Source organism: Mytilus edulis, chromosome 3 (assembly GCF_963676685.1).
Source record: "Mytilus edulis chromosome 3, xbMytEdul2.2, whole genome shotgun sequence".
NCBI classification, from domain to species: Eukaryota; Metazoa; Mollusca; class Bivalvia; order Mytilida; family Mytilidae; genus Mytilus; species Mytilus edulis.
This window is the reverse complement of record NC_092346.1, coordinates 11,932,303-11,947,562: the sequence shown is the minus strand read 5'-3', so window position 1 is coordinate 11,947,562 and position 15,260 is coordinate 11,932,303. Positions and strand designations below refer to the sequence as shown.

General features: G+C 31.9%; 1 protein-coding gene across 1 annotated transcript in view; it reads left to right on the top strand.

Moving 5' to 3' along the window:
* Positions 1 to 15,260, top strand: part of LOC139515817 (tRNA (32-2'-O)-methyltransferase regulator THADA-like) — a 218,702-nt gene that overhangs the window by 7,719 nt on the left and 195,723 nt on the right. Inside the window, exons 7-11 of the mRNA XM_071305528.1 lie at positions 2,292 to 2,380; positions 2,876 to 3,090; positions 4,099 to 4,164; positions 4,376 to 4,493; positions 10,716 to 10,979. Coding sequence (XP_071161629.1) covers positions 2,292 to 2,380; positions 2,876 to 3,090; positions 4,099 to 4,164; positions 4,376 to 4,493; positions 10,716 to 10,979 — 752 coding nt within the window. The remainder of the gene's footprint in view (positions 1 to 2,291; positions 2,381 to 2,875; positions 3,091 to 4,098; positions 4,165 to 4,375; positions 4,494 to 10,715; positions 10,980 to 15,260) is intronic.

Here is a 15,260-nt window from a genome sequence, read left to right as displayed (position 1 = left end):
AGTTACGGCACTTTGTAACTAAAACAGGGGTGTGTTTTTTTCACATGTCGCACCGTATCTCAAAAACGATTCTTGATTATGGCTTAAAACTTTAAACACTTCTTAGTTATATTAATCTTAATATCTGTATACTTTTTGGTGATGATTCAAAACTTTATTTTTGAGTTATTGAGTATTTTGTAAAAAAGGGGGAGGGTTTTTTTACATGTCGCACCATATCTCAAAAACGATTTATGATTATTGCTTAAAACTTTACACATGTCTTTGTTATATTAATCTAAAGATCTGTATACTTTTTGGTGATGATTCAAAATTTCATTTTTGAGCTATTGAGTATTTTGTAAAAAAAGGGGAGGTTTTTTTTTACATCAGGTCGCACCGTATCTCAAAAATAATTTATGATTATTGCTTAAAACTTTACACACTTCTTTGTTATATTAATCTAAAGATCTGTATACTTTTTGGTTTTGATTCAAAATTTTATTTTAGTGATATTTAGTTTTTTGTAAAAAAAAAAACAGGGTTGGGGGTTTCACATGTCCCGCCGTGTCTCAAAAACAATATATGGTTATTGCTTAAAACTTTCTCAGAAACTATTTATGATTATTGCATAAAACAAGACGTCGGGCGTATCATGCGCTCATGGTGCAGCTGTTTATTAGTATTTAGTGATGCAATGTTAACTGATCACAATGAATGTTAATATTTCCTACCAACACATATTTAATTATTCTGATCTTATGTGTACCAAATATTTAATTATTCTGATCTAATGTATACCAAATATTTAATTATTCTGATCTAATGTATACCAAATATTTAATTATTCTGATCTAATGTGTACCAAATATTTAATTATTCTGATCTAATGTATACCAAATATTTAATTATTCTGATATAATGTGTACCAAATATTTAATTATTCTGATTTAATGTGTACCAAATATTTAATTATTCTGATCTAATGTGTACCAAATATTTAATTATTCTGATATAATGTGTACTAAATATTTAATTATTCTGATCTAATGTATACCAAATATTTAATTATTTTGATTTAATGTGTACCAAATATTTAATTATTCTATCTAATGTGTACCAAATATTTAATTATTCTGATCTAATGTATACCAAATATTTAATTATTCTGATCTAATGTATACCAAATATTTAATTATTTTGATCTAATGTGTACCAAATATTTAATTATTCTGATCTAATGTATACCAAATATTTAATTATTGTGATCTAATGTGTACCAAATATTTAATTATTCTGATCTAATGTGTACCAAATATTTAATTATTCTGATCTAATATGTACCATATATTTAATTATTCTGATCTAATGTATACCAAATATTTAATTATTCTGATCTAATATGTACCATATATTTAATTATTCTGATCTAATGTGTCTAATGTGTACTAAATATTTAATTATTCTGATCTAATATGTACCATATATTTAATTATTCTGATCTAATGTATACCAAATATTTAATTATTCTGATCTAATATGTCTAATGTGTACCAAATATTTAATTGCAAATACTGGACCTGGAATTTACATTTGAACCACCAGATTTGTAGTAGTGGTGGACCTTATAACCATAAGGCTAAATAGAGAACTCAGTAGTAGATTATACATTTGACTGGAAAGAATGTTCTCTCTTACTTGTGGTGTTTTCTTTTTGTTTGTACTAAAACAGATAGCTTGACAGTCAGGGGTAAACCTTGTATGAAATGTTTCCTTATTGATACAAGTAAATTATTTTGGAGTTAGAGTTATGTCCCTTAGACATTAATTTTTTTTATATACAAATATAAGTAAAGCCTGATGGAACCTCAATACCAATAAAGATTAGAAGTTTCACATGAATAAAGTTGTTTTTTTAAATGAATTGATTTATTTAATTTACATATTGGTATAAAATAGTTAGCAATTTTTTGCCTTTTACATTTTTGTTTTTATTTTTTTTAAGATATAGTTTTTTTCAATAGAAAACAATAACCACTAATAAATTGCTATATATTATCACTAGTTTCAAGGAATAAGATTAACCATTTGATTTCATTATCAAGCCTTTGTTTTATAAAAATATGACTTCTGCAACATTTTGTACAACTATTTCCTCCATATTGCATCAACATGCATTTGACAAAATCAAAAGCAACTGAATTGCTATTCTATTTCTCAAAGTCACAGTTTAGATTGATGATTTTTTTTTCAATTAGTAAGACTTCAGAAATTATTCTTATTTAAAATAATGATGTTTCTGTATTTTACAGATGAGTTTTTGATGGACTGTAAAACAACATGTGCTATAAATGTGATATTACTGATTAGGTTGAAGTTTCCTAAGAGCATTGTTTCAAAGGTATGGCATTAACAAATATTTGACAGAATTCTAAAATGTCATTGCATCCTCAGCCTTTGTTCTCTAGTAAATAATTGTATCATTGGTAATCATACCTTGTCTTTTTATTTTAGTTTAAACATTATACTGCGGAACAGGCATCAGATATCAGAAACCAACATGGATGTATCTATAGACAAAAATATATCTAGAGAAATGGCAAAATAACTGACATGATAAGGAATTGGAGCCCTAGGAATGTTTTTTATCTGATGCTTATTCAAATATTTTTTAAATGCACTATAAATCTTGCATTTTCACCATTACAGAAGATAATGAATTGTGCTTGAAAGTTTAAATGCAACAAGTTTCATTAAAATAACTATTAATAAATTAAAAAACAAATAGATAAACCATGCCTTTAACTTTTCTGTAACTTTTGTAGAATAAAACTGTTGCAAATGATTTTTTAACACAATTTTATACTTTCATTGTAATACACAATTATTTTCACAGGTTGTGGAGTACATATTTCAGGGTACAAACAAAGCTGGTGCTGATAAGTCAGATTTTCAAACATTGTCCAAGGGAGACAACTTATCTTGTCAGCTGAGTTTACTTTATGGCATAATGTCAATAATGGAACTATCAGAACTTGTAGAATTGCATGATGGGAAATGTTTGCTATTAGATTATATATTTCCATCCCTGACAAAAATATCAGAAAAAGGGTAAGCTTTGATAATAATCAATAAATTTATAAATGCTGTTGCATTATGGGTCTCGATTTTGAATGATCAATTTGGCAAAGATTACTTATTAAAAAAACTAACTAACTTGTTACGGTCACATACAGAATATTGGAGGTTAAACATTTTTCTTGTGCGCCAAACCTTCCCATACTGGGGAAAGTGGTGTGACAGTACAACATAAAAACAAACAATAAAAATCAATTGAAAAAGGATTAACTTGTCAGATAGATTCAATGTAGAAAAACAACGAACAAAAAAATAGACCTGATGTGACAGGGTATTTATACATATCTTCAACAACAAAAAAGACACTAATTAAAGATCTGAGAGTAGTGTCAGTTACTGACAGCTAGTTCAGAGCCAATAAAATCCAATAGATAAAATCTATTTGAATTGTTGAGAAATTTTAAAACTGGTAAAATTCTTGATAATATTTGTTTTTTATTTAACTGAAATTGGCTGAGGTATATGAAGAATGTATAACATAAATAGTTATTTCCATCAATATTTTTATATAAACACTTAATTTATTTTTAAATTTATATCCAAGTATAGTATTTTGCTTATGATTCTTATTAGAACTAAAGAAAGTATAGCAATATAGGAAAATGAGTACTAAACCTATATATATAAAAAGTCATCAACAGGTCAAGTATATAATGGAGGTCGTAAACAATTTTCAAATTCTTGAGTTGTATGCTCTAAAAAAATTATTTTATGGCTTATTAGGCTTTTAGATATTTGAGTGATTTTATTTTATGCATTGATTGAGTGTATCTTTTCTTTCCATTATACATATATCTGCGCTTTATGTACATAGTTGCCTAGTTCTATAGACTATTACATATCGTCAGATCAGATGTTTTCTGATGTCTTATAAATTTGTACCTATTCATGCTTTTTCAATGGAAATTGTGACGTCGCAATGCATACTTAAAAGCAAGAAAACCCATAATTTGAGGATAATTTATTATGATTTTTTTTCAGATATCCAAATTCCATCAGTAAATTGTTAACAGTAAAGTGCTACAATATGTGGACTTCTAAAACTTGGTATGTATAGATAAAGGAATTGCACTTAAAAAAGTAATGATAAACATCTTCAATTTTATGTATGCAGCTTGATCTAAACTCTGAAATATGCATTCCTGTAGTTAGGGTAAGACTGATTGAAAATATATTTTGGTAAGGTATGTTGAGAAATTTAGTTTGAGATTATTTCCAGAATTAACAAGAGTTAGTGAAGCTATGTTTTTTCTTTCAGTTCATGTTTAAAATCTGAAGTAGTTTCAAATAAACAGAGGTCATTGCTATGTGGTGGAGGTCAGATTATAGAGGCTACCATGTCATGTGTTTGGACAGTTTGGGAAGACACTACTGATGTAGGTATATATAAAATTAGCAGACCCAAAAAACCCTCTCCTTGTCAAATATATTTTGTATATTCATCTTATTGGTAAATTGAAGATTTTTATAAAAAAATGTTGCTATGAAACTATTAGATGAATGAATTGTTATCTTTTGTACTAGCTTTATTAAATTATAATTTACACATCAGGTGGCTTAGCTTTACTTTTTTACCCTCTCTATATATTCTTGTGAGAATTTCATTTATGTACCATCCAACTCCTTTTAACCACTTTTTATATGACCGCAAAAAAAATTTTGGGATCATATTATGGTATGATGTTGTCGTCGTCTTTGTCGTCCGAAGACACATTAGTGTTCGGACAATAACTTAAGTTTAAGTGAATAGATCTTTATGAAATTTTTTCAGAAGGTTCAATACCACAAAAGGAAGGTTGAGATTGAATTAGGGGCCCAAAGGGGCCCAAAACAAGAATTTTTCTAGTTTCAGGATATTAACTTGTGTATAAGTATTTCAATTGCTCTGAAATTGTACCACAATGTTTATAACAACAAGTAGAAGGTTTGGATTCATTTAAGGGGTTATGGGGCCAACGTTAAGGAATTAAGGGCCAAAAAGGGGCCAAAAACAAGCATTTTTCTAGTTTCCAGACAATTACTTGTGTGTAATTGTATGGATCTCTCTGAAATTGTAACACAATGTTCAATATGACAAAGGGGAGGCTGGGATTAATTTGGGTTAATTGGCCAAAATATATTGGAATTAGGGGCCAAAAAGAAGCATTTTTCTAGTTTCCAGACAATAACTTGTGTTTAAGTGTATGGATCTCTCTGAAATTGTACTACAATGTTCCATACTACAAAGGAAAGAGTGGGCTTGAGTTTAAAGGTTATTGCTCTAAGGGGGGTTTCATTAAGTAGGAGGGGGGTTATAAATTTTTTCAGGGATTCCTTTTTAGCTCACCTGGCCCAAAGGGCCAAGTGAGCTTTTCTCAGCACTTGGCGTCCGGCGTCCGGCGTCCGTCGTCTGTCGTCCGTCGTCTGGCGTCGTTAACTTTTACAAAAATCTTCTCCTCTGAAACTACGGGGCCAAATTTAACCAAACTTGGCCACAATCATCATTGGGGTATCTAGTTTAAAAAATGTGTCTGGTGACCCGGTCAACCAACCAAGATGGCCGCCACGGCTAAAAATAGAACATAGGGGTAAAATGCAGTTTTTGGCTTATAACTCAAAAACCAAAGCATTTAGAGCAAATCTGACATGGGGTAAAATTGTTCATCAGGTCAAGATCTATCTGCCCTGAAATTTTCAGATGAAACGGACAACCCGTTGTTGGGTTGCTGCCCCTGAATTGGTAATTTTAAGGAAATTTTACTGTTTTTGGTTATTATCTTGAATATTATTATAGATAGAGATAAACTGTAAACAGCAATAATGTTCAGCAAAGTAAGATTTACAAATAAGTCAACCTGACCCAAATGGTCAGTTGACCCCTTTAGGAGTTATTGCCCTTTATAGTCAATTTTTAACCATTTTTCGTAAATCTTAGTTATCTTTTAGAAAAATCTTCTCCTCTGAAACTACTGGGCCAAATTAAACCAAACTTGGCCACAATCATCATTGGGGTATCTAGTTTAAAAAATGTGTCCGGTGACCCGGCCAACTAACCAAGATGGCCACCACGGCTAAAAATAGAACATAGGGGTAAAATGCAGTTTTTGGCTTATAACTCAAAAACTAAAGCATTTAGAGCAAATCTGACATGGGGGTAAAATTGTTTATAGGGTCAAGATCTATCTGCCCTGAAATTTTCAGATGAACCGGACAACCTGATGTTGGGTTGCTGCCCCTGAATTGGTAATTTTAAGGAAATTTTGCTGTTCTTGGTTATTATCTTGAACATTATTATAGATAGAGATAAACTGTAAACAGCAATAATGTTAAGCAAAGTAAGATTAACAAATAAGTCTACATGACCGAAATGGTCAGTTGACCCCTTTAGGAGTTATTGCCCTTTATAGTCAATTTTTAACCATTTTTCGTAAATCTTAGTAATCTTTTACAAAAATCTTCTCCTCTGAAACTACTGGGCCAAATTAATCCAAACTTGGCCACAATCATCTTTGGGGTATCTAGTTTAAAAAAGGTGTGGCGTGACCTGGTCAACAAACCAAGATGGCCGCCACCGCTAAAAATAGAACATAGGGGTAAAATGCAGTTTTTGGCTTATAACTCAAAAACCAAAGCATTTTGAGGAAATCTGACATGGGATAAAAATGTTTATCAGGTCAAGATCTATCTGCCCTGAAATTTTCAGATGAATCGGTCAATCGGTTGTTGGGTTGCTGCCCCTGAATTGGTAATTTTGAGGAAATTTTGCTGTTTTTGGTTATTATCTTGAATATTATTATAGATAGAGATAAATTGTAAACAGCATTAATGTTCAGCAAAGTAAGATCTACAAATAAGTCAACATGACCAAAATGGTCAGTTGACCCCTTTAGGAGTTATTGCCCTTTATAGTCAATCTTTAACCATTTTTCATAAATCTAAGTAATCTTTTACAAAATCTCCACTGAAACTACTAGGCCACAATCATCTTTGGGGTATCTAGTTTGAAAAATGTGTCCGATGACCTGGCCATTCAACCAAGATGGCCGCCACGGCTAAAAATAGAACATAGGGGTAAAATGCAGTTTTTGGCTTATAACTATGAATTCAAAGCATCTAGAGCAAATCTGACAAGAAGTTAAATTGTTAATCTAGTCAATATATATCTGCCCTGAATTTTTCAGATGAATTGGACAACTGGTTGTTGGGTTGCTGCCCTCCAATTGGTAATTTTTAAAGAAATTTTGCCGTTTTTGGTTATCTTGAATACTATTATAGATAGCGATAAACTGTAAACAGCAATAATGTTCAGCAAAGTAAGATCTACAAATAAGTCAACATGACCTAAATGGTCAATTGACCCCTTAAGGAGTTATTGCCCTTTATAGTCAATTTTTAACAATTTTCATTAATTTGGTAAATATATGTAAATTTTTACCAAATATAGTTCTCTGTTACTAATGGGCAAAGTTCATTATAGATATAATTGTAAGAAGCAAAATCGTTCAGTAAAGTAAGAACTTCAAACACATCACCATCACCAAAATACAATTTTGTCATGAATCCATTTGTGTCCTTTGTTTAATATGCACATAGACCAAGGTGAGCGACACAGGCTCTTTAGAGCCTCTAGTTTTCAAAGTTTTCAAATTTGAAATTTGAAATTTTCAAGAAGAAATCTTCAATTGACAGTATTGTTCAATAGATTTGTTAGATCTTTGACCACATTTATTTTGTGGCAAAAACCTATATTATGTCAAAAATTTGATTACAATCCAAATCTAAACAGTATCAAGCTTGAATATTGTGACCAAATTTGCCCGCAACTGGTCAGGGTTTGGCCAATGTGGTAGTATAAAGCTGCGCCCTGTTGAGCACCTGGTTATACATCTGGGGAATTATTTTTTTAGGTTTGTATAATGCTATGGTGCTGATGTATTCTGCTTCGTTGTCGTACAAAGACTTATTTGGTTTCTGAACAATAACTTTAGTTTAAGTGAATAGATCTCAGTGAAATTTTGCACGAAGGTTTAATTCCACAAAAGGAAGGTTTGGTTTGGTTTTGGTGTTTATGGTACCAACCAATTATATAAGGAATAAGGGACCAAAAACATGCAATTTTGCAGTTTCAGGACAATAACTTTTGTGTTAGTGTATGAATCTCTCTGACATTTTACCACATTGTTCCATATCACAAAGGGAAAGCTTGGATTGAGTTTAAGGGTAATTGCTTCAAACATGCAGGAATAAGGCCAAAAATAGGGGCCAAAAACAAGCATTTTCCTAGTTTCCAGACAATAATTTGTGTTTTAGTGTATATTGTACTACAAGTTTAATACTACAAAGGAAAGGTGGGATTGAGTTAGGGGTAATTCCCTTGAAGGGGGGTAAAAAAAAGTTGGGGGGGGGGGGGATTCCCAAAAAATTTCTAATGTTTTGAAACAAGAAGAAATCTTCAATTGCACAATATTGTGCAATAGTTTTTTAGCTCACCTGGCCCGAAGGGCCAAGTGAGCTTTTCCCATCACTTTGCGTCCGGCGTCCGTCGTCCTGCGTCCGTCATCCGTCGTCGTCCTGCATCCGTCGTCGTTAACTTTTACAAAAATCTTCTCCTCTGAAACTACTAAGCCAAATTTAATCAAACTTGGCCACAATCATCATTGGGGTATCTAGTTTAAAAAATGTGTCCGGTGACCCCGCCAACCAACCAAGATGGCCGCCATGGCTAAAAATAGAACATAGGGGTAAAATGCAGTTTTTGGCTTATAACTCAAAAACCAAAGCATTTAGAGCAAATCTGACATGGGGTAAAATTGTTTATCAGGTCAAGATCTATCTGCCCAGAAATTTTCAGATGAATCGGACAACCCGTTGATGGGTTGCTGCCCCTGAATTGGTAATTTTATGGAAATTTTGCTGTTTTTGGTTATTATCTTGAATATTATTATAGATAGAGATAAACTGTAAACAGCAATAATGTTCAGCAAAGTAAGATTTACAAATAAGTCAACATGACCGAAATGGTCAGTTGACCCCTTAAGGAGTTATTGCCCTTTATAGTCAATTTTTAACCATTTTTCGTAAATCTTAGTAATCTTTTACAAAAATCTTCTCCTCTGAAACTACTGGGCTAAATTAATCCAAACTTGGCCACAATCATCTTTGGGGTATGTAGTTCAAAAAATGTGTCCAGTGACCCGGCCATCCAACCAAGATGGCTGCCACGGCTAAATATAGGACATAGGGGTAAAATGCAGTTTTTGGCTTATAACTCAAAAATCAAAGCATTTAGAGCAAATCTGACATGGATTAAAATTGTTTATCAGGTCAAGATCTATCTGCCCAGAAATTTTCAGATGAATCGGACAACCCGTTGATGGCTTGCTGCCCCTGAATTGGTAATTTTATGGAAATTTTGCTGTTTTTGGTTATTATCTTGAATATTATTATAGATAGAGATAAACTGTAAACAGCAATAATGTTCAGCAAAGTTAGATGTACAAATAAGTCAACATGACCGAAATGGTCAGTTGACCCCTTAAGGAGTTATTGCCCTTTATAGTCAATTTTTAACCATTTTTCGTAAATCTTAGTGATCTTTTACAAAAATCTTCTCCTCTGAAACTACTGGGCTAAATTAATCCAAACTTGGCCACAATCATCTTTGGGGTATGTAGTTTAAAAAATGTGTCCGGTGACCCGGCCATCCAACCAAGATGGCTGCCATGGCTAAATATAGGACATAGGGGTAAAATGCAGTTTTTGGCTTATAACTCAAAAATCAAAGCATTTAGAGCAAATCTGACGGAGTGAAATTGTTTATCATGTCAAGATCTATCTGCCCTGAAATTTTCAGATGGATCCGACAACCGGTTGTTGGGTTGCTGCCCCATAATTGGTAATTTTAAGAAAATTTTGACGTTTTTTGTTATTATCTTGAATATTATTATAGATAGAGATAAACTGTAAACAGCAATAATGTACAGCAAAGTAAGACCTAAAGATAAGTCAAACATGACAAAAATGGTCAGTTGACCCCCTAAGGAGTTATTGTCCTTTATAGTCAATTTTTAACAATTTTCATAAAATTTGTAAATTTTTACTAACATTTTCCACTGAAACTACTGGGCCAAGATCATTATAGATAGAGATAATTGTAAGGAGCAAGAATGTTCAGTAAAGTAAGATGTACAAACACATCACCATCACCTAAACACAATTTTGTCATGAATCCATCTGCTTCCTTTGTTTAATATTCACATATACCAAGGTGAGCGACACAGGCTCTTTAGAGCCTCTAGTTTTAGATCTTTGACCACATCTATTTTGTGTAAGAATCCTATATTATGTCAAAAGTTTGATAACTATCCAAATTCAGACAGTATCAAGCTCGAATACTGTGTCCAAATTTGCCCCAACTGTTCATGGTTTGACCTCTGTAGTTGCATCATGTTGGCTCATCAACACTTTCTATTATTTTATGTTCATTGATATAATTATTTTCATTGCCATGTTTAACCCAGCCACATTCTGTTTATAATGGAAATGGGGAATGTGTCACAGAGACAACCCGACCAAAGAGCATTGTTTTATTTTTGTCAGGGTCTTTACTTATTTTATAGGTCATAAGAATCATAGCCAGAGAAATCTTTGAGAATGTTCTTAAAATCCACACCATGACCAGCTCATCAGACATAAGTACCGACATTTTCCTGCAGAATCTGACAAAGAAACTCATCTTCCATGTCAGCTGGTCAAGCAAAGGAAAATATGGGATGTTAAGTAACCTAGTCCAGATTGTAGGGACTGACCTTCTTTTACAGCAGACCTCTGATCTCTCAACCATGATACTGTCACAGATGAGTGAGCATGCATTAGCCTGTCATGTAAGTACTTTTTGAATATTTTATAGATTCACATGCAGCTACATGGAAGTTGAAGTAAACGACTACTGTGGATTCTTTATTATTCGTTGGATACCAATTTTGTGGGTTTCATGGGAATAGGTGAACCAAGAAATTTAAATTTTAAATGAAATTCAAGTTTCTATAAAGTTGTATCCAGACTTTGGCAGAGCCAAGAAATCACATATCCACGAAAATGCAAGGTTTCTGTTATCCACGAAAATTGGTTCTCACGAAAAAGATTGAATCCACAGTATGTCTTACAAATAACCCCCTGACTATGCAGTGGCCTGTCATGTAGGTAGCATGCAGATACATGGAAATTGAATTACAAGACCATGTCTTACAACCAATCCCTGAACATAAATTGGCCTCTCGTGCAAGTAGCATGCAGCTACATTGAAATTGAAGTAAAAGCCTATGTCTTATAACCAACCCCCTGAACATGCAGTGTCCACTCATTCAAGTAGCATGCAGCTACATTAAGAAAGAAGAACAAGACTATGTCTTACAGCCAACTCCCTGAACAAATGCTGGCCTCTCATACAAGTAGCATGCAGCTACTTGTAAATTGAAGTGTAAGACTACGTCTTACTACCAACCCCCTTAACATGCATTGGCCTCTCATATAAGTAGCATGTAGCTACATGGAAATTGAAGTAAAAGCCTATGTCTTAAAGCCAATCATCTTAATGCATTGGCCTTACATGCAAATAAAATGCAGCTACACTGAAATAGAATGTTACAGTGGTCTTCAGATTAGGTAATGTAATGGTTTAACATAATACATCTGTATTGGTCGTCCATCTTATGGTATGTATAAAACGCACCCATGCATAGTATGCATCCCCCTTTTCATCCTTGAAAATTGAGAAAAAAGTTTCTTATGAAAAAAATGATTTCTTTTCTTGGACAGTCCTGGTTGATTTCAGGATAATGAAATCATTGTTGCAGGATAAATAACTTAACAAATTATGTTTGATTCTTTATTGTTTCCATAGATGTGTTTGATTGAGAACAACAGAAAGTGTTTAATTTAAAGCAGCTAAAGATAAACTGTTTTTCACTATAATGGAACAATTTATACAGTTATTTATTTTTTTAAACTTAAAGGTATACCTTCATTTTTAACTCTCATGGTTCATAAAGCTGTTTCTGTCAATATATGTAGTTTGTCTGTCTACTTTTGTTTGTAGTTGTTTGTGTATAAATGGATTTTTTTTAAACATTTTTAAAAGATTGTTTTTATACGACCGCAAAAATTTTAATTTTTTGGTCGTATATTGCTATCACGTTGGCGTCGTCGTCGTTGGCGTCGTCGTCGTCCGAATACTTTTAGTTTTCGCACTCTAACTTTAGTAAAAGTGAATAGAAATCAATGAAATTTTAACACAAGGTTTATGACCACAAAAGGAAGGTTGGGATTGATTTTGGGAGTTTTGGTCCCAACATTTTAGGAATTAGGGGCCAAAAAGGGCCCAAATAAGCATTTTCTTGGTTTTCGCACTATAACTTTAGTTTAAGTGAATAGAAATCTATGAAATTTTGACACAAGGTTTATGACCACAAAAGGAAGGTTGGGATTGTTTTTGGGAGTTTTGGTTCCAACAGTTTAGGAATTAAGGGCCAAAAAAGGGCCCAAATAAGCATTATTCTTGGTTTTCGCACATTAACTTTAGTATAAGTAAATAGAAATCAATGAAATTTTAACACAAGGTTTATGACCACAAAAGGAAGGTTGGGATTGATTTTTGGAGTTGAGGTCACAACAGTTTATGAATTAGGGGCCAAAAAAGGGCCCAAATAAGCATTATTCTTGGTTTTCGCACAATAACTTTAGTATAAGTAAATAGAAATCTATGAAATTTAAACACAAGGTTTATGACCATAAAAGGAAGGTTGGGTTTGATTTTGGGAGTTTTGGTCCTAACAGTTTAGGAATAAGGGGCCCAAAGGGTCCAAAATTGAACTTTGTGTGATTTCATCAAAAATTGAATAATTGGGGTTCTTTGATATGCCGAATCTAACTATATATGTAGATTCTTAATTTTTGGTCCCGTTTTCAAATTGGTCTACATTAAGGTCCAAAGGGTCCAAAATTAAACTTAGTTTGATTTTAACAAAAATTGAATCTTTGGGGTTCTTTGATATGCTGAATTTAAAAATGTACTTAGATTTTTAATTATTAGCCTAGTTTTCAAGTTGGTCCAAATGGGGGTCCAAAATTAAACTTTGTTTGATTTCATCAAAAATTGAATAAATGGGTTCTTTGATATGCCAAATCTAACTGTGTATGTAGATTCTTAATTTTTGGTCCAGTTTTCAAATTGGTCTACATTAAGGTCCAAAGGGTCCAAAATTAAACTAAGTTTGATTTTAACAAAAATTAAATTCTTGGGCTTATTTGATATGCTTTATCTAAATATGTACTTTGATTTTTGATTATGGGCCCAGTTTTCAAGTTGGTCCAAATCAGGATTTCATATCAAGTATTGTGCAATAGCAAGAAATTTTCAATTGCACAGTATTGCACAATAGCAAGAAATATCTAATTGCACAATATTGTGCAATAGCAATTAATTTTCAATTGGAGTTATCTTTCTTTGTATAGAATAGTAGTTGATAATATATGTTGGAAATTTGCCAAACATGACTATGATGTCATTTTCTATTTTTATTTGCCAATAACTTTATGTAAATGACTATATGTCATTTTCTATTTTTATTTGCCAATAACTTTATGTAAATAACTTCATTGGAAATTTGCCAATATAAAATGTTTCTGATGAAGTTTTTTTTATTGTTTTATACAATAAACAATGTATATTCACTTTTACTACCAACCAATCTTTACCATTCAGTGATAACAAACACTTTATTTTACATTTTAATATTTTATGATGTATTTAAAAGAGTAGTTATTGTTGCAAACTCCATTAGAAATTTAAATTGATATCAGTTTTGGAAAATGGGAAACGGGGATGTGAAAAAAAAGGGGGGGGTTAAATTTTTCTCATTTCAGATTTCATAAATAAAAAGAAAATTTCTTCAAACATTTTTTTGAGAGGATTAATATTCAACAGCATAGTGAATTGCTCAAAGGCAAAAAAAAACTTTTAAGTTCATTAGACCACATTCATTCTGTGTCAGAAACCTATGCTGTGTCAACTATTTAATTTTAGATTTAAAAAGTTTGACGAAGAAATCTTTAATTGATTTGTAAAATCTTGACATTTGTTTTGTGTAAAAAAAAACCATGTATTGTCAAAAATTTGATCACAATCCAAATTCAGAGCTGTATCACGCTTGAATGTTTTGTCCATACTTGCCCCAACTGTTCAGGGTTCGACATCTGCGGTCGTATAAAGCTGCGCCCTGCGGAGCACCTGGTTCAATTTTATTCTAATTAGATCTTGTTTCAACAATATTTGAAACAGGAAACCACAAAATTTATCATATGGAAAAATATTTAAAACATCACAAACAAAATTTTATAACGAAACCAGAAATTATTATTATGAGGAAAAAACATAGATTTTTTATCATAACATATCTTAAATCAGGAAACCAGAAAATTTGTCAAATGTTATCTATTTGACAGATCACAAATGGGTTTGTTTAATGAAACTAACATAATTTCATGACCAGAAATTACTTTGATCTAAAAATAATAAAACAAATGTATCATGAAATCTGTTCCCTAGCAATTAAAAGTGTATATAACCAAATGTGTGCATGTTCTTGTTTTCAGTCACCTTCTTTATTGAAAGGAATTTCAGTCCCCAAAATTGTTGTTCTATTTTCCTACAAAGTTAACTAAATCTTTATAAAACTCATACAGTATTTTTAAAAGAGCTTGCAACTGATAATCAGACTTTATAAAATGTCAACTGTGTCTGAGCAGAAAGTTTATGAACCAGGGTTATGTCAAAGATCTTCTTATCCTTTTTCTAGACAAGTTTATCGGAAGATCAAAATACCGTGTTGATAAATATTCTGTATCAACTTCACAAATAATACATGATGGTCAATATATATATAGTTTGTCTGTCCACTTTTGTTTGTAGTTGTTTGTCTGTGTAAAAATGGTGTCTTTTTAAAAAACGTTTTGTAAGAGATTGCTTTTCAAATAAATTCTTATTAGATCTTGTTCCAACAATATTTGAAAATGACTTTGAGGTTATCAGCATTAAAAATTACTATTAATATTCTTTGAAATTAGCATTTAAAACCAGAAATCTAACTGATGTAGTAAAATAAACA